At 40.4% G+C, this 19,088-nt stretch overlaps 1 protein-coding gene across 1 annotated transcript in view; it reads left to right on the forward strand.

Annotated features, from left to right (window-relative positions):
• Positions 1 to 19,088, forward strand: part of PID1 (phosphotyrosine interaction domain containing 1) — an 89,855-nt gene that overhangs the window by 19,993 nt on the left and 50,774 nt on the right. The window contains exon 2 of the mRNA XM_081190679.1: positions 14,277 to 14,423. Within this exon, the coding sequence (XP_081046805.1) occupies positions 14,277 to 14,423 (147 nt within the window). The remainder of the gene's footprint in view (positions 1 to 14,276; positions 14,424 to 19,088) is intronic.

Here is a 19,088-nt window from a genome sequence, read left to right on the forward strand (position 1 = left end):
TTTTTAATTACATGCTAAAAGAATGAAAGGGAAAAGGCAGACTTCCTTTCGCCACTGTAGATTTGCATTTAGAAATGTGCGCACACTGATCCCTTTCACTCTTTATTTACGTGAAGGGGTAACAAGTGAAGAAAGGAGCTGAAGGACGGCAGCTGTAGCCCCATCCCTGTCATCCACCCTTGAGGTGTGGAGGTGTTTGTGCAGGGTTGTAGAACAAGGATGGGGGGCCACTGGCCCTCCAAATGTTGTTGGACTCCAACTCCCATCAGCCCTAGTCAGCATGGTAAGTGATTAGGGATGATGGGCATTGTAGTCTAGTGACATCTTTCTAAAACTGGAGGGAGGCACTACTTGTAGAGGTCTATGTGTGAATGCTCCCCTGCTTCAGACCTCCACACAAATGTGTGGATGGCTAGACTGGGAGGAGCTTTGTGTTGGGGTGGAAGCAGACTTTATAACATTTATAACACTTTTGAAAGGGGTACTCAAAAAACCATTTCCCCCAACAGTTTGTAAGTAGCCTTGCTACACCAGTGCTGACTATGGAGATTGGAGAATTCCAACAAAAACTGAAATGGAAACAGAAATGGCCATGTTTGTTTGTTTGTTCCATGTCCAGAACAGAAATCAATCCAGTGAATATGATTGGTATTTGCTGCTGCTGTTGTTTGCAGTCTGTAAATGATTCGCAATTGATTCCATTTCTATCCACCTCCCAATTTGCATTGTGTTTCCTTTGCGTTGAAATAAATGGGGTGGAATAACGTAATGTAATGACAGCGTAACTTATGTAGTTTACATAATTAGTTACGTAAATTATGTAAGTTAGTAATTTCGCCACAGCAGGCAGTAAGATGAATTATGCAGTTTTGGGTGGAACAAAACAGTGCTGCATGCGATGAATACATGGTGGAAAGGAAAATGATGCCTTCTTATATCCCTAATGGAGAGGCTATTAAAATCAGAAGATACACAAGAGTGCTTTTTCAGGAAGAAGTCTTAATAGTATAACATTTGTTTAGGCAAGTGCTTTTCTCAAAGACCCTGAATTTATTATTTTACTGAGCTAAATATTTCTTTGCTGGATAGGTTCTATCTCAAACCATCTAATCAGTCTACTAGATATGTATGTTTTTCATTTACAAACAGTATTGTTCAACACTCTTTTATTTTTAAGTAGTTGAGAAATGGCCTTTTAAACTGAACAGTGAAACTTGGAGTTACTATGACTGGGTTCAAACTACCTTTTTGTACAATAGGTAAAGTAACTTTTTATTTTAAAGGGTTTCATTTGTTTGTTTGTTTGTTTTGCATTCTAATCTATGAAAAAACACATTACATCAGTTCCCACACTTCCTGGAAAATGCCCCACTCATGACCAAAACACAGAAAAAGGACAGGCAGCAAAGGGGAGGTCCCAGAGATGCCTAGAAGTAGAGAAAAGAACAGGATCTCCTCTGTTTAAAGATGTGGGAAGTTTTGATATTATGGCAGCATGCTACTTGGTTTTTGAGATCTTTGCCATTTTTTCTTGTGAGAGATCTTTAGGTAGTAAAATTTAAGAAGAAAGAGCACACATGGAAATTGTGTTCACTGATCTTTTAATCCAAAGTATAACTCAATTCAGAAAGTTTGCCATGATAATATCACAGAGTATACTCAGGGTTTTAGCAGTTGAACTGTAAGGACTGCCACAGGGATGTTCTCTTATATGACCCCATTTGGATTGAGTGGGGAAGTGTGAAGTGCATGGAAGAGGTAACTTGAGCAGGAGAACTTCCTGGCATCTTCCACCCTTGATAATGAGGCCGTTGTTTGTGTGCAAGCTGTTCACACCGACCACTTTCTCACAATACATAATTTGTGGTCTTGTTCCTTGAAGATGGTTTATATCAAACAAAACTGCCATTCATAAAGGGCCAAGCAAATGTAGTAAAACATGATCATAGCTGGGAATTGCTGCAAACTATGGATTTATGTCAAGAATGTTAATGATTTGTTTATGAATAAGTGGGCCCATAGTATTGTGAAACATTCTCAGAATTGCTGAATGGACAGTTTAAACTGAACTGAGACAATTCCTGAGCTAAATAAGCTGTATTGGTTGTGTGTGTGAAAGAACTGGTTGCAGCTAAGTTTATGGTTTTAATAAAGAGCACTTTCTTTTACTCAGTCTGTCCAAATTATAAGTTGCTGCTGCTCACATATAAACATGGGTTTTCTATCTTTTTGTTTCTCAGTCCATAAGGAATAATTATGAACATGTACCCTTGCATATTGTAGATGATTAAAGCCGCATTTTAAAATCTAGCTGTTAAGAATCCTAGCATTTTAGAAAGCCCAGTATGGATTTGGCTACTAAAGCAGTATTCCAGAACCACAGTGAAGATATCAACTTTGAAGTTTATTAACTAATAAATTATCATAAACTTTTAAAAAGATTATGAACTGCAAATTTCATTAAAGCAACTTGGAAGTCTTCCAGGGCAGAAATATTTTCTTCTATATCTAGGAGCTATGGCTATGTGAGCCAGTAAGCAATGGGGGCAGCACATTCCAGGAAATTGGTTATTTCGGGAATATATGTAGAAAACCCCTTATGTGGTTGGCATAATCATGAAACCCTGATGCAGTTGTAACTCTATATGTAAAGTCCTTCTCAGCGAGGATTTTGCAGAGTTTTGCAGCTCACTTGCCAGTAAATGGTTACATCAGAGACGTGCTTTACTGATTGGAACAGCTATGTACAGATTGGAAATGAAGCACAACTTGTTTTTTTCCTATATGGCTGTCCTGTAAATACTGTTTCCGCACTTACTAAGCTGATGGTTCCTGGAGTATGTCGAGATTTGAATGGTTTTCAAATATGTATAACTTTGGCAAACCATCTAGACAACATTTCCGTAGCCTAGATGAGGACAGGGGGTAAGGATATTAGATGCACAGGCAGTACTCTGAAGTAAATTGGCTAACTATGAAATACTTTCTTCTTTCAGTGCCAAAGACGAGACATTCTGGAGCCAGTTTTAATACATCCACTATATTTGAGCAGGCCAGCATCCAGAGGCATCAGACTGTCCCTTCTAGTCTAGATTCTACTCATAGTATTGAGAGCTTAATTTTAAAACATGCTCAAATGAATGGAAGCCTGTCCATTGATTTGGACCTTTGAACTGGACTCATTAATGGTACTTATGGATAAAATAAAAATAATAATGTTTGAGGTTATTGCTGCAGTAATTTCTAGAGGCTGTTAGTGGGCCACTTACCAGAAACAACTTCTTATAAAAAACTTTCATTTCAAAGTGTGTAAGAGCTGCTCTGCTGCATCAGAGCAAAGGTCTATTCAGGCATGCCTGTTTTCTCCCAGCCTGAAAGATGCCCATGGGAAACCTGGAAGCAGATCACATTCTATATTTAGCATTCAGGCCTTTAAAATGCTTTCCATCAATTAAGTGAGGCTCACAGGTATACAGCTTCCCAGGCCCTGCAATCCTTTCTTAAATGTTCATGTCATGTTGGCCATTTCCATTGCTATAGGTATTGGGACTCATTTCCTGTACAGTGGACCCTCTAGTTACGTACCGCTCTGGATATGTAACTTTTGGGTTATGAGCGCGGCAAACCCAGAAGTGTGTACTTCCGGGTTTCACTGCGCACACATGCGCAGAAGTGGCATGGACTTTTTGGGTTGCGGACGGATCCCCGGAACGAATTTAATTCGTATCTGGAGGATCCACTGTATGTGATTCATTCAAGTACAGCAGTGAAACTCCTCTCCACTCCCCCAAGACTCATTTTGCTGAAGAATGGTATACAAATTCACAAAATGAGTGGAACCTGTAACAGAATGTAGCAGCATGGCTTGCTGATGTTCAGTGTTCTAGCCACTCTATTTCATTTCCCTTCACCTGCTCCAATTTTGGCTGTTACTTGTGTATCTTTCTTTTGATAACCCCTTCCCAAAATAAGTGAAATTATTTCCAGAGAGTTGCCTAGCATTGTTTGCTTTTAGCAGCAAGTTCCTTCCCACAAGTACCTGGTGAAGAGACAAACGTGGACAGGTCGTAGTATTCTGGAGAGTTGATGGTTTGTGGTGTTTGGAAAAGTCAACAAAATACAGTTAAGAGAGCATTTTTTAAAAACCCACTTTAAGATGCTTTTGTTCTATCTTCCTATTAGCTGTCTCTTGAATATCCAGAAATGGCAGTAGGTGATCAGAGGTATGCAGGTTGAAGGCAGATTGTATTTATCACATAACTCAATAAATGCCACCATGTTTTGTTTGTGCATTCACAGCAATGAATGGTCCATGTTTTCTGGCACTTCTGTCATGGTACTTGCCACAAACTTTTCAAGGTTTGTGTTAAAAGACTTTGCTGTGTCTGCTTAAAGTGCTACAACTGCTAGGGGGACAGAAGGGTTGCAAGGTGGAATCTGACACCATGGAGCAGCAAGAGTGTCACCTCCCTGGAACAACTGAATTTTGCAGCATTTTAAGAGACTCAACTGAGAAAAAGAGTTGCAACGTTGGTTCATTTAACTAGAAATGACCTTATTATTTATTGATTGCACCTATATCCCACCAATTCTCCAGGAGCTCAAGGACCTGGTGTACCATGGGTCTCCCTGCCCTCATTTAATCCCTACAACAACCCTATGGGTTAGGTTATGCTGAGAGACAGTGACTGGTCCAAGGTGTGACCTTCATGGCTGAGTGGGGAGTTGTACCCTGGTCTCCCAGGTCCTAGTTTGACACTGCAATCACTACTGCACACTGGTTCTCCAAGGTGTGCTGTGTTGGCTGAGATACAGCCTTGTAAGGGCATTCATAATAATTGATTTAACAAAGGTGTTTCTATGGGCTTCCAAACTCCTCTCTCAGAGTTTGAACTTGGAGTGGACCTTTCACTAGTCACACTTCAGAAATAGATAAACTCAGACTAAGATTTAAATAAGTCTACAGCTCAGTCTGGGTGGTTAGTTCCACCCTCCACCCCAGCGGATGAGGTGCTTCTGGTTAATTAGGCCTTGCTTGTTTCAGCAGTTTGATACTCTTAAGGCATGGGGAAGACATTGGTCCCATCAGTGTTTTGGGACTAGAGTAAGCGAGTGGCAATGTGACCTCAGGTCAGGGAGGTGTTGGCAGAATGGTCTTCTGTGCAGGAGCTCCTGGTGCAATTTCCTCTAGTCCTTTTATTCTTCAAGTTAATGCATCATTCCTTGAAAAGGAGAAGTTGGGACACTTGGTGACAGGGACAAATACAAGTTACACCACTCCCCCACTCAAACTGTTAGTTTCTTTGAAGTCCAGGAACATAAAACATTATTTTTTAACACATTTTTAATGATTTTGAAACAAGTACAATAACTATTAAACACTTATCTGCAACACGCAGTACCATAAGCTCATAACCTTTACCAGGATGTTGTTATTTGATTTTTCTCAGTGGCTTGGAGAGCAGATGACTTTGAGAATGCTCAACTTCTTGTGCTGTCAGTTTCTTTCTCTTGTTTTATCTGTTCTCTGACTCTGGATCCTAGCCAGTGAATTTCTTTATAGAAAAAGACCCTCCTAATATAATACAATACAGCCCCAATTGTTAGGAACTACTCTCCCCTCAGCATGTTTTCAGACACCTAAGCATATCTTGTAGCATCATGTAGCACAACTTGTCCCTAGACTTAACACCAATGTAGCCTTATGTTAGCTAGAGTTATTTGATCTCTGTGTGATTTCTTAATTTGGCTTCTTTGGGAGGCTTCTGAGAAACTGTAATCTTGACTAGCCTGTTAACATTTTCTTTATCTCTCTATGCTTCACAATGCTACCTCCATTTTCAGATGGTTTTTCAAAATTCCACAATTTTTTTTCTGGAGCTGAGGTGGTCTGTCTTCCAGAGCTGCTAATAATTCTCCATGCTTAAGGTTTAAGCCATCGCTTTAAATAAGGACCTTTTCATCTTCATGCACTATTCCCACATCCCAGTTCCAATAAGTACCAATGCCAGTGCTGTACGTATGCTGTGCAGTTGAAACTTGTATGGCACAAGAAGTAAAACATAGTTGGGCATGCATTATTTTTATTTTATATTATTTACCCAAAGTTTCACATACTTATTTAAGCTGAAGAGCCTTTGGACCTTTGCTGTTCTGCAAAATGATGAAGTGTTATATTACATCAGGCAAATATTAGACCATTTTAGAAACATGGGGCTTTAAAACAAATGAAGTCTGTTCTTCCTTGAACCTAGATAGTCAATATAATTTCATTTCCCCATGCTTGAAAAAGTGATGGTTTTACTTTGTGATGACTAGTAAGAGATGCACGAAGAAGCTTTGACGAAAACAGTCCCTCTGCATTTGTTTCCAATAGCAACTTCATTGATAATAATTTCCCCCCGCCCTGATAACCAGATGTGGTTGTTCTCAGCTGATACTATAAATGCTGAAATAAAATAGTTGAAAATTAAATCAGTGTTAAGTAATGCTTGTAGCTGAGAAAATATGAAATTGATATTCTCCCTGGGCCATATGGAACAGAACTCCACATAACATGAAATTTATTTTGCATTATTCTATCTCCCCCCCTCCCCCAACTTTTTGCTCACTAGTTCAGAAGGATTCATACTCTGTATGGTAAAATATCTGATCCAGTAATCTTTCTATATGCATGTTTAGAGGATTTACAGAAACACTTTGGAAAAGCATGTATATTTCAAGACAATCAGACTTTTCTGGGCAACTTTACACTCCAACATTTCATTGAATTTGATAGAGTTGTAGTTATTGTTCCTGAGTGATGCGAAAGCATATGTATCTTGCAACATGTGCTGCACCAGGTCTTGGGCTTGTTTAAGATTAACTCACTACTTTAGATTATTGCCAAAATCTATAGAAAAGTAATACAGAAGTAGAAACCTGCTTCTACCCCCCCTGACCCAAATTCTGATGGTGATCTGAGGGAATAAAATTAAGGCATCCAAGATAATATGGATGATGCATCTAAAATCCATAAAGACCATAAAGGAAATCTACCTTCTAATGGGAGTATGGGGGGTGGGGAGATGGCTTTAACTTTGATGAGAGGCTGGGTTTCAGTAATTTTACATCCTGAATAAACAGCTAGTTTTCTTAAGAAGCTGGTGTCTCTTTTTCTGTGGAAGCTGGAAGACACCTCAGACTCCATTTTAGTGTTTATATGGAGTAACTTGGCAGCTCTGTCTCCCTAATCTCCTCAGAAAGCATCTCCCTCTTCCTTTCCCCTCCATAACTAAAGTTGTGCCATGGTTGCCTTGGCCATACTCCAGTCTGCCAAGATGAAGCTATATAGCTGAAAAGTAAGCATAGCTATATAAATAGCTCTCTTCTCTAATTGGCTACACTTATCTGTACAACATATTACCTGTCTTCATTTGTGGCTTTATAACATTGTGAAAGACTGTATTGGTTGGAACAGTTTGCCTTCTAAATATCTTCGGCTGCGATAGTGGGGCTAATAGTTACATATCAAAGTAGTAGCAAAACACCAAAGTATGTGAAATGTGATCTGGCTGAGTAGATAACGTGGGGAAGATGAAACGCTACGTAATTTTAAAAATGTACATATTATTATGTAAACATTCTGTTGAACTGGTGATTACTTTATCATTGACTATCAAGGTAAATGGACAAATTTTCAAAGTCAGAATTAAAGTCAACACATTTGCTGTGGGTAGTAACCTACAAAATAAGTTAATATTCATGTTTCAAATCCCAGACATCTGCCTGATTTATACTAATGCTGAGCAGCTGCTGCTCGATTGGAGGAGCAGGTGTATGCCCGTTTCTGGTGGTAGAAAACTCACTCTGAATCGGACCAAACACGGGTTAGAGCTGAACATCAAGCTAGCAATTGGTGATAGTGATGGTGAAGAGGACCTTCTTCACCGCCTCTATTGCATCTGCAAAAAGCAGCAGCAGGAGACTCTTTTAGGTGGCAGTCTAATAATGGAACCACCTCCACCACTGGGGCCTGGTGAGGACCCCAAGATCTCCTGCAATGATTTTGCAGGTTTTTTTTCCAGATAAAGTCACTCAGATTCGGAAAGAGGTAGACTCCACTGTGGTAGCAGGGCCAGGGCAGGAGAGTACTAGAGTCCTGTCTAGTCAAGTTGCATGGGATCAGTTCCAATCTGTTATCTCCGATGATGTGGACAGGCTGCTTGGATGAGTGAAACTGACTACCTGTCTCCTTGATCCTTGCCCATCCTGGTGATTGGGAGTGGCCACTGAGGCCATATAACACATGTCCTGAAAGACCTACATTGGCTCCCAGTACATTTCCAAGCACAATTCAAAGTTCTGGTGCTGACCTTTAAAGCCCTAAATGAGCTTGGTCCAGTATACCTGAAGGAGCGTTTCCACCCTCATCTTTCAGCCCGGACACCCAGGTCCAGCTCCAAGGGTCTTCTGGCAGTTTTCTCACCGCGAGAAGTTAGGTTACAGGGAACCAGGCAGAGGGCCTTCTTGGTGGCACCTGCCATGTGGAACGTCGTCCCATCAGATGTCAAGGAAATAAACCAACTATCTGACATTTAGAAGACATCTGAAGGCAACCCTGTATCGGGAAATTTTCAGTGTCTAATGTTGTACAATTTTTATGTGCTGTAAGCTGCCTTAAGTGACTGGGGAAACACAGCCAGATGGGTGGGGTATAAATATTATTATTATTATTAGTAGTAGTAGTAGTAATTATTTTCTCAGCTATGTATTTCAGGTAGCATATAATGCATGTGCATCATGTGTACTGTGACAGTGTCCCATCTGCATAATTTACTCCCCACAGAAAATGTTTTTGAAAACTGGGTGTGTGGCTTGCCTAGGGTGCAAAATAGCCTGGTACTGGCACTGGTCATAGGTGCATATGCTCTCATCATACAATGTCTAAGGTGCACATCCGCTTTCACCACTGCTAGAAGGAATCATCAACAACTGTTTTTATACCGCTTGATCACTGAAGTTTTTAAGCAGTGTTCATAAGATTACAAAAATCATTCAATGGGCAAAATCAATTAAAATCATAATAAAACAGAAAGCTTGCTTAAAAATGCCTGCTGAAATAGAAATGTTTTTGTCAAGCACATGAAATTCAACAAAGGACTAACTGATAATGTGCTTGTTTGCTTCCGAATCTTCTTCCATATAATTTTTCTAGTTTAAAATTGGGAAGATGAGAGAAGATTATATTAGCAGTTATGCAGCCTAGCTCTGGCAATGGCTGCTCTCAGTCTTATGAATCACTACCAAAAGTAGGCCTGGTATGGACACTTAAGTTAAGATCAGAACAAGCCAAGTGTATGAGAAAAGGATGGCAAGCAAAATGTGTGACAAGGAAAGAATTTAGTACCAACTGCTGACTTGAATGTTCGATGGGAAATATCTTTGAACTAATTTCAGTGTATTGAATTAACAGCAACCTTAATCATTTCCTTACTGTTGCAGAAGTTTTTTGGAAACTGAACTGCTTGCACAAACAGTAAGGAAAATTTGGTGCATCTATTGTAGCATGATACATGAGTAGGATGGCAAAGCAGCTATTACTTATGCGCAATTTTCATGTTTATGGTTTTTCAAGTGTGCAACCACTTACCATTATGATAGCTTTATTTGTTTTGGTTTGTGGTTAACTTTTCATTCAAGAACTTTTCATACTGTTTTGTCGGGGTCACCAATATTGTGTTGATGTAAAGTATGCTAATTGTTTGTTGCTGAGAACTTCTCATGAAATTTGTATAAAGAATTCTTATTACATGGCTTTTGTAAATAAAGCATCCATGGGACATCTGTGATTACATAAAACAAAAATAGATGGGGGACACTGAAAAAAAATATATAACCGTGTAGTTTGTAGACTTAAACTTGAAGACATACCAAAGTGTGGATCCTGCCTTCTGGAGCTGCATTGCTTTTGGTGAAATGCACACATTGCACATTGAAGTGCATACAGTGGTGCCCCGCAAGACGAATGCCTCGCAAGACGGAAAACTTGCTAGACGAAAGAGTTTTCCGTTTTGGAGGTGCTTCGCAAAACGAATTTCCTATGGACTTGCTTCGCAAGACGACAATGTCTTGCGAGTTCCTGCTGGTTTCCCCCCCTCCCCCCTTTTTCTAAGCCGCTAAGCCGCTTATCAGCTGATCCGATCAGCAGATAAGCCGCTAAAAGCCGCTAATAGCGCTAATAGCGCTAATCCGCTAATCCTTCAATGGGCTTGCTTCGCAAGATGAAAAAACCGCTAGACGAAGAGAATCACAGAACGGATTCTTTTCGTCTTGCGAGGCACCACTGTATTCTGTGGAAAGTTATTCAGTGCAGGTAGATTGCATGGGCACTCAGACACGCAGCATGCCTTTGATGCCCTGTGCCACAAACTAGATATAATGAGCACTCATATTGGAGTGCTCTGTAGACTGATAGCTGTGGTCTTATATATACTAGCCTTTTGCTCTCTTTCACTCTTGTCTGATGCTCCTAACCCTTCTTTTAGAATTTCTTTGCTTCTTTTGGATTCTTATGGACTTTCATATATTTTTTCTGTTTTAACTCATTTTAGTGGTTTTTAAAAAATAGATTTTAAATGACTGTACCCCTCCCTCCTTATGCTGGTCTGCGACTGTAATAAAGTGTTGATTGGTGATGGATTGATAGTTTAAATTCCCTTTTGAATGGTGGGAAGTTCTTGGAGAAAGTGAACCTGAGAATGCATAGTGTTATGTGCTTACCACCACCAGTGCCGGATTTACGTATAAGCTAAACAAGCTATAGCTTAGGGCCCTACTCTCTTGGGGCCTCCCCCCCCAAAAAAAATAAAGGAAAAAAATCTGGATACTTCTTCTTAATTGTATTTCAGTTCAACAATTACTTTGATAAAATACATATTTTGTTATGTGCAAATGGCTTTAGATACCTGTAAGGTCCATAAATTACCATGTAGCATATATTCAACACAAAAAGCAGCGACAATTTGTTGTTGACAAAGGACAGCTGGACCCATTACCTTCAGTAGCTTAGGGCCTCATCAAACCTAAATCTGGCCTTGACCACTACCATGAGTGGTGAAAATCTGGAGCTTGACTTCCTTTTGGAAGAGTGATTGCTGGAGACATATGGTATTTTGAAATATTTGATTTATCAACAACAAATCCGTTTATTGTGAGGACCATGCCTGTACACAAACATCAACACAACAATAGTTAAAAATATTAAAATTCATTAGATACTATGCCAACAAATACCTTCATCCCACAAAATAGAAAGAGAGGGAAAACAAGCAACGAGTTAAACAGACGGTGAAGGGGTCTTTACATTGTCATCCATAAATCTTTCCCTGGCTTTCATGGCCTTCGTCACAAAAACCGCTACCACATGGGTAATACGTGGGTTTGCATCAACTAACAAGAATTTTACTCTATCTTCAGGATTGGTTATAGAGTTGGGTATAATTTGCAGCAATGCGTCTCTAAAGCCCGAGTAGATGGGGCAATAGAGGAGGTAATGTGTAAGATCCTCTTTAGTTTTCATAAGGCAAGGACATAAACGATGTTCTACTGGGGTTTTTGTGAATCTACCGGTCAGATATGCAGTTGGCAATGTTTGAAACCGTGCCATAGTGAAAGCTCTCCGAAGGGTGGGATCAGTGATCTCCACCAAGTAGTTGGCACAGATTTTGACTGCTTTTACTCGGGGAAGCCAGTAGGAAAACCCCGAGTTTTTTTATCTTTGTGGAGTCCAAAAAGGCGTCTTTTTCAAAGATCCATTCCCAAACTTTATCGGGGCTCCACAATTTGAGAGTATTAAACTCAGGTAAGATTGTATCTGGATAGGATATCTAGTAGGTTTTTACGCCAAGTAGTATTATTTTGTAATGATACAAAGGGTTGTTTAGCCAATAAGGTGTTCGGGGCATCTGTGAGGTTGGTGAAAAAACGCAGGAATCTTAAGTGGGCCCTGGCAGACACAGAAGGTAATCCTACTTCCACTCTTAGGAGAGCTGCCGGAGTACTCTGAGGGAGGCTTAAAATTCTTCTAAGATAAAATTTTTGGAAGATTTCAAGCCGTTCTAACAGCTTCTGATTCCATCCCCAGAGTTCTACTCCATATAACATCTGGGGAATCACTTTTCCAACAAAAGCTTTTAGTGCCGGGATCACCAGTTGCCCTCCCCTCGAATGAAAAAAGCTGAGCAGACCACTGATTGTCCTACGTGTTAGAAAGGCTACAGTCTTGAAGTGGGCAAGCCAGCTAGATGTAGCTTGGAAAGTGATACCAAGATATTTTTAAAAAAGACACTGTTCAATTTTGTGTTCATCTAAAGACCATCTAAATGTGTGGTGAGCTCTAGTAAATACCACAATTTTTGTTTTGTCATAATTTATCTTTAGAGAGTTTTGGGAACAATAAGCTGCGAGCCCCTCCAGCATGCTGTGTAGGCCCCTTCGAGTAAGTGCCATAACAGCCATGTCATCCGCATATAGCAATATATTCAGGTGTTTGCCTTCCAGGGCAGGAGCTGATGACTTATACTTTGCCATATGTTGAACAGTGTCGTTTATATAGAAATTAAAGAGGAACAGCGCTAACAAACAGCCCTGTTTAACCCCTTTCTCCAGTGGCAGTGGGTCAGTATAGTTGCCTGACATCCCAGTTCTGATTTTAACTGTGGTGTCTGAATGTAACTCTCTAAGTATTTTGAGAAGTCGTCTATCAATATCTGTTTCATATAGTTTTTGCCATAATTTGTCCCTACAGATTGAATCAAAAGCGGATGTGAGATCTACAAAAGCCACAAAAAGTTTGCTCTTATGTACCTTTGTATCTATCATTGTCTGTAGTACCAAACAATGGCCTGTTGTACTATGGCCCTTTCTAAACCCTGCCTGTTCCGGATTAAGCAAGTTAGAGTGGTCAGCCCAGTCAACCAGTTTATTTAGCAGGTAACGAGTATAAAGTTTATACACAATGTCCAGGAGACTTATGGGGCGATAGTTTGAGGGGTCTTGGGGGTCTCCCTTCTTATAGATGGGGGCTACCAGGCTCAGTTTCCAGTTTTCTGGGATTTTGCATGTATCATTTATTACCGTAAAAAGTTGGGCCAAAATAGCAGCCCACCACTGGGCATTTAGTTTAAACACCTCAGGAGGAATCATATCCTCACCGGGAGCTTTGCCATTCTTGAGTGTTTTAATTAGCTGTAAGCATTCTGATTCGGTAACAGGATCCCAGCCCATTAATAGATCGTTTTTAAGAGGAGGAAACTGGCTCGGTTTAGCAGTGTTTGGAGCTGTATATAGCCGGGAAAAATGTTGGTACCATAAATTAGATGAAATATTGTTGGTTACAATTTTCCCTTTGGGTGAGGCTCCCTGAGCAATTATTTTCCAGAACTTTTTGTCGTCCCGCAATTTGATCGCTTTGTCAAGTGCCTCCCATTGTTCCTTTCTATAGAGGGATTTCTATTTGATTTATCTACAAATATACAGTACATATAGACCATAGAGAGAGGTGGGAAGCTCCCAGTTTTTGGACCAGGTGCAGCCTTACAGGGCTTTCTTGTTTGACTTGCTAACCTCTCCCTAGTCCCCTGTCTTCTCGGGCCCATTTCCTCCGCTAGTGAACTATTTCCCGCTGATCAGAGGAGTGGGGTGGGGTAGGGATGGGGGAGGTCATTGGAAGGGCTGCTCAGCTGCTTAGTGGAATCACCTCAGAAGGAAGGAAACAAGGAAATGGCAGAGTCTCTTTGCAGAGCTACCAATGGAGTTAGTCTGGTTTTCCTGTCCCTTCTTCCTCACTAAAGCTTTCTGTGGCCCCAGAAGGCTGCTCCTGATCCATAACAATGTAAGATATGGCATAGAGGACTACAGAGGAAAGGGGGGAATTGATGGAAATCAGAGGGCTACCTTCCATGAGCTCAAGAGCATTTCACAAGAGCAGGTTTAGATCCAAACCAATCTTTTCAATGTCCTGTGTTATGTATTTTCTCTCTTTCTCTCTCTCTTCATTTGTAATTTGAAAAATGAAAAAGAAAAGCATATATTTCAAACCTCCCTATCTTGGATTTTTACATGAACTTAAAGCAGTTTTTATTCCCTCCAGCATTGTTTCCATGTCACTGCACAGATCATTAGAACAAGTCAGGTAGAAATATTGACCTTCACGTTCGTTGTCTTGAATTTAAACACATAAATTCTGCAAAATAAAATAAATTCTTCTGTCTTTTTTTTATTCTGTTTTCATTTAGCACTTTCAGACCATGTTGAAGACTAAGCTAAATGTCTTAACCCTTCGGAAGGAACCTCTCCCCACAGTGATCTTCCATGAGCCAGAAGCCATTGAGCTGTGCACCACAACTCCATTAATGAAAACCCGGTCACATGCTGGATGCAAGGTATCTAATAATTCATAATCCAGGCAACATGCCTGTTGTGGAAATATTCTGCACCAATAGAGAGACAGTTGAAAAGGGGTGAGAAATTTAAATACCTATAGTATTTAAACAGCAGTATTCAAATACTGTTCAGGGTGTTAGATCCAGGCTAAAGTTATGCTTCGAATAGGCCCATTGAGTATCCTAAGTCTTGCTGATTTCATTGGGTCTGCTCTAAGCATGTTATGGGTCTTAGTCCGACCATTTAAGTTCCACAAAATTAAAAACAGAATGTTATTAAATCTCAGAAAATTTTACCGTGAAGCGAATTCACTCTGCATGATCCCTAGACTGGTACGAACCATAATCATATCCTCTGTTAGCTTAGGTTTTTATTTTTCTTTCTTTTAATTTGGGCAGATTCCTCCCTGACAGATGAGGAAGCTGGAACCTAAAAATTGTTGACCCCTTGAATCAGAGGTAGGAAAGTAGATCCAGTCAGTGGGCTGGATTCTAACTTCCCCTACTCCCTTCAGGTCAACTTTTACAGTGTGTGGGATCACTTTCCGGTCAGTCACGCAACATTGCAATGATGTCAAGCAGTTGACACATGTCAGTGTTCTAATGAGATTGCTGAAACCACCGTTCATACAGCAATTTCCTTTGAAGGTGCGTGATCGGCCACAGGAACACACCTTCAAAGCAGTTTGTTGTCTCTGCCAAACAGGCATTTGCCAGTTATAACAAACACCTTTGAAACCTCCATTTCCCATTGCAGTGCAGCTGATCCCATTGGGGCTCCCTGGGACAGACACTGAGTCCCATAGGATGTCAGGTGTATGGCAGGAGGGGCTGTTTGTGAGGAACAGCTTCACAAGCCAAATTAGGACCCATTCCAGGCCTAATTGGGCCTGTGGGCCAGAGGTTCCCCATCCAGGCCTTAAATGATTCTTAATTTAAAATGTTAGATTAAAAACCACACAGAATCAATTCTTAGAGGTTGAAACATTTTAAGAAATACACTGTTATGAATAATAATGATTAAAAATTGGCAGAAACTTAGCATGTTTAAGGTCAGAGGTTGCAGTCCCTGAGTAGATGGGCTGCAGAAGATATCTCTACCTCAATACCAGGAAAGTTGCTAATCAAGTAGAAAGTGCTGGGTTATGTGGACACAGGTAAGAGTGAGGTTTCCATCAGTAGAATGGGGAGGGGAGCAATATGCAATGATTCCCCCTCTCTCTGCACCCCCTGTAAATCTGTTCTGGCGGGCCCTTGAACCCTTTGGAACAGATTCAGAGGTTTATATGGGAAATGGTCAAATAATTCTTCTCTCTTAGTTCTGTTGATGCAAGCCTTATTGTCAGCTGAGTGACATGTTTGGCTACAACCCTTAGCTGTATAAGCCAGTTTCTTGCCCCAATTTTTATCCTTTATCCTAACAAATTTCATTTGGTTGGATCCTCAGTCATGGAATGGAGGGGAATCTTTAGCTCAGTAGGTGAGTCTGTTTGTAGCTCTGTGGTAGAGTACATGCTTTGCGTGCAAATAACCCCAAATTCAGTTCACAGCATCTCCAGGCAGGGCTGCGAAAAAACTTCTGTCTGAAACCTTGGTGAACTGTTGGCAGTCAGACCAATGGTTTGGCTATGTACAAGGCATCTTATATCCCATGAGAGGCAATTTTTACCACTTTCCCCTGCAGCCTCTTCCTCCACAAACATCTGCTCTGGAGAACTGGGGACCCTCCAGAACAGAATGGGAGGTGGCACAAAAATTGCAGGGTGACGGGAAAGCTCTCTTTTCTTTGTGAAGAAGTGTATTGGATATAAGCCACTAACTTGAGTCACCGTTTTATTATTGTGTCTTTACTTTCTCTGTCAAAAATAATTTAAAAATCTCACGTATTAATGGGGAAAACAATTTATGTGTTTATACAGTCAGCTCTGTTTATAATATTTAACTCTCCGGAGACAATGTAGCTGTGGGAATAGGATCAAGAATTTGTTGAGACTTGTACCGTCTTAGCAAAAAAGGGCTCTTACGCGTTAGCATGTTTGCAGAGTCAAACATACAGTAGAATGTATTGTATCTTCTGCTATTGAACTTGAATTCCACATTAGCATTCTTCATAATCCACACCCACTTCAGCTGACCACACCCACTTCCTGGCATATGGCCCGTAGGAAGTTGTCCAAGGCTGAAAGCAGCCCACAGACCCAAAAAGTTAGCCACTTCTGCCCCTAGGAAGTCTTGGATTATTAACCTTTCCTTCTGGGTCCTTGAATTCTGCAGTTTGTGAACTGCTCATTTCTAAGGAGAGTTATATTTATTGTATGCTTGGGTCCTACTGAGCTTTGATGTTCATGGGGTTCTTAGGATTGAGCATTTCCAGAAGAAAATGTCAGAGGAACTGAACATATAAATAGTGAAAGATAAAACAATAGGTGTTTTCATAGCAAAATATGTTGACCTTGAAATCAGCTACCAAGTTGGGGTTATCTGTTTCCATGCGGGGAGGTCTTGAAGGATTTCTCAAGCTCAAAACGGTAAACATAACATATTCACTGGACTGCACCAAGCAATAAAATCACTTTGAGCTATTGTGGTGGCAACAAAGTGGCTACTGGATACATCATAAAGAAGGATACATTTATAGATACATAATAAAGAAGGAGGTCCAAAATGGTGCCCATTATGGCAGAATGCTTCTGTGTGTCTGTCAGAGTAGCTGAGTTTTCTCTGTAGGTACATATGGATTAGCTAGTTGCCCAATGCTTCAGTCCACACTTATGGTAGTCACCTTTTGTTGAAAGTCCTTATACTCTTGTGGTTACCCATCACTATGGGATTGCAGGTGAACTATGGAACTATCACAGCTACAAAGAGATGAGCCCTCCCCAAAACAGTTTGGCTGTTGGTGCTTGACATGGGATGGGTTGGCTCTTGTTTCAAAGCAAACTTTAAGCCATATGGTATGGCCACAGAGATCACTCCAGTCTCAAAGAGGGAGCATTTGTGATAGCCACCAACAGAAGAGATTTGGGGTGGTTGGGAAGAGAAGCAAACCATCATTTAAGTGAAACAAATATAGTCTTTGAGCTACGTCCTGGCTTGTTAAAACAGATTGAGGCTTAGCATTTTATTCAAAAGCAGTCACAACCTATGTTGCTCGAGTTTAGATGCATTTTATGTATGGGGTGGTTTGCATCATAAGATTAAGAGCTAACCATGCTATACTCTTTCTGTTTTTGGTACTGAATCTCCTTTTTATCATGTAGCTAAGTCAACAAGCTTGGCCCTTTCCCCTTGTCTGCAGTTGTTTCCAACTGAAGTTTTAAACTCTGTTTTTTGACACTAGTAGAAGAACAATACAGGTTGCTATGAAGACAAAAATGCCAAAACCTGAACAGTGAAACAGAATATGCCAATTCTTCATGCCCCTATAAATAACAAATCTCCATGCACAATATTCTGATTGGGAAAATGGCCAAGGAGAGAACAGGTGTTTTGGTGTGCCTATTTGGCTTTGACCAGCATCCTAATTATTTATTGATTTCCAAAGTGTCAGAATATATTGTGTGAAAATTGCTGGCATAGTTCGTTAATTTTCATTTGAAAACACTTTACTTCTACTTCAGAGGTGCGCAATTGTATTTAAATTTGACGTTTGAATTTCTTGATATTAAAAGTAGCATGATCCACTTATAGTATTCATGCTAGTTTCTAGCAGTTTCTTTACATTAGACAAGAACTAGCACATATTTACTATAAATAGCAGTGAATAAATTATGGTTTGACTCTGAGCTGCTACCTCAAAAGTGCAGCTTACAGGTTAGGTAGTGGTTTTGCATTGTGTCCCCTTGCACCAGGTCTGGCAATTCACAAAGCTGTTGGCATTTTCCATTAGCACTTCTATACTGGTCTCTTTCCACAATACTCCAAACTGTTTGGAATGTTTCCAAATAGTTAATCCTCTTGGGAGACTTCTAGAATTACCAGCAACAGACATTGTCAGGATATGCTAGCCCTGTGCTACTCTGAAAGCTCAGGTGATGTAGTGTAAATAGTGTTGACATTCTGTAGAGCAGGGAAAGTCAATGTGTTACCCTTCATATATCGTTGGACTCCAGCTCCCATTTTCCTTGATCATTCATCATGCTGGCTGGGCCTGATGGGATCTAGAATCTAGAAAACATATTGACGGCACTACATTTAATTTCCTTTGCTTCAGAGCAGCCTTCTTCAAGCTTGAATTCCCAGATGTTGTTGCGTTACTACTCCTATCATCCTCAATCAGCTTAGCCAGTGGTTGGGGATTATGGGAGTTGTTGTCCAACAATATCTGGAAATCCACGGTTAAAGACACTACTATAGTGAATGTTTGTCTTGAAATCACTGATCTGCCACTAAGAGTTCATTGGGCAGGCTTATACAGGTTATAGTCTTTCAAGCTAACCTACTTCAACAGTGGTTGAGAGGGTGAAAACAGCCCCAAGTATGTTGCCATAAGCTCCTTAGTGAAGGGTGCATTGCAAATAAGACAAGTAAGTACTTTGCCATTTCTCCACAGTTCAAACAGACATCAAGATATCTTGCTTTCTCCCCCTTCCCTCTCTGAAGTCAGGAACTTGTAGGAATGATTCTTGTGAACTGTTATTTTCAAACCACTCATTACTCAAATGC

This window comes from Podarcis bocagei, assembly GCF_964188305.1.
Source record: "Podarcis bocagei genome assembly, chromosome: 4".
NCBI classification, from domain to species: domain Eukaryota; kingdom Metazoa; phylum Chordata; class Lepidosauria; order Squamata; family Lacertidae; genus Podarcis; species Podarcis bocagei.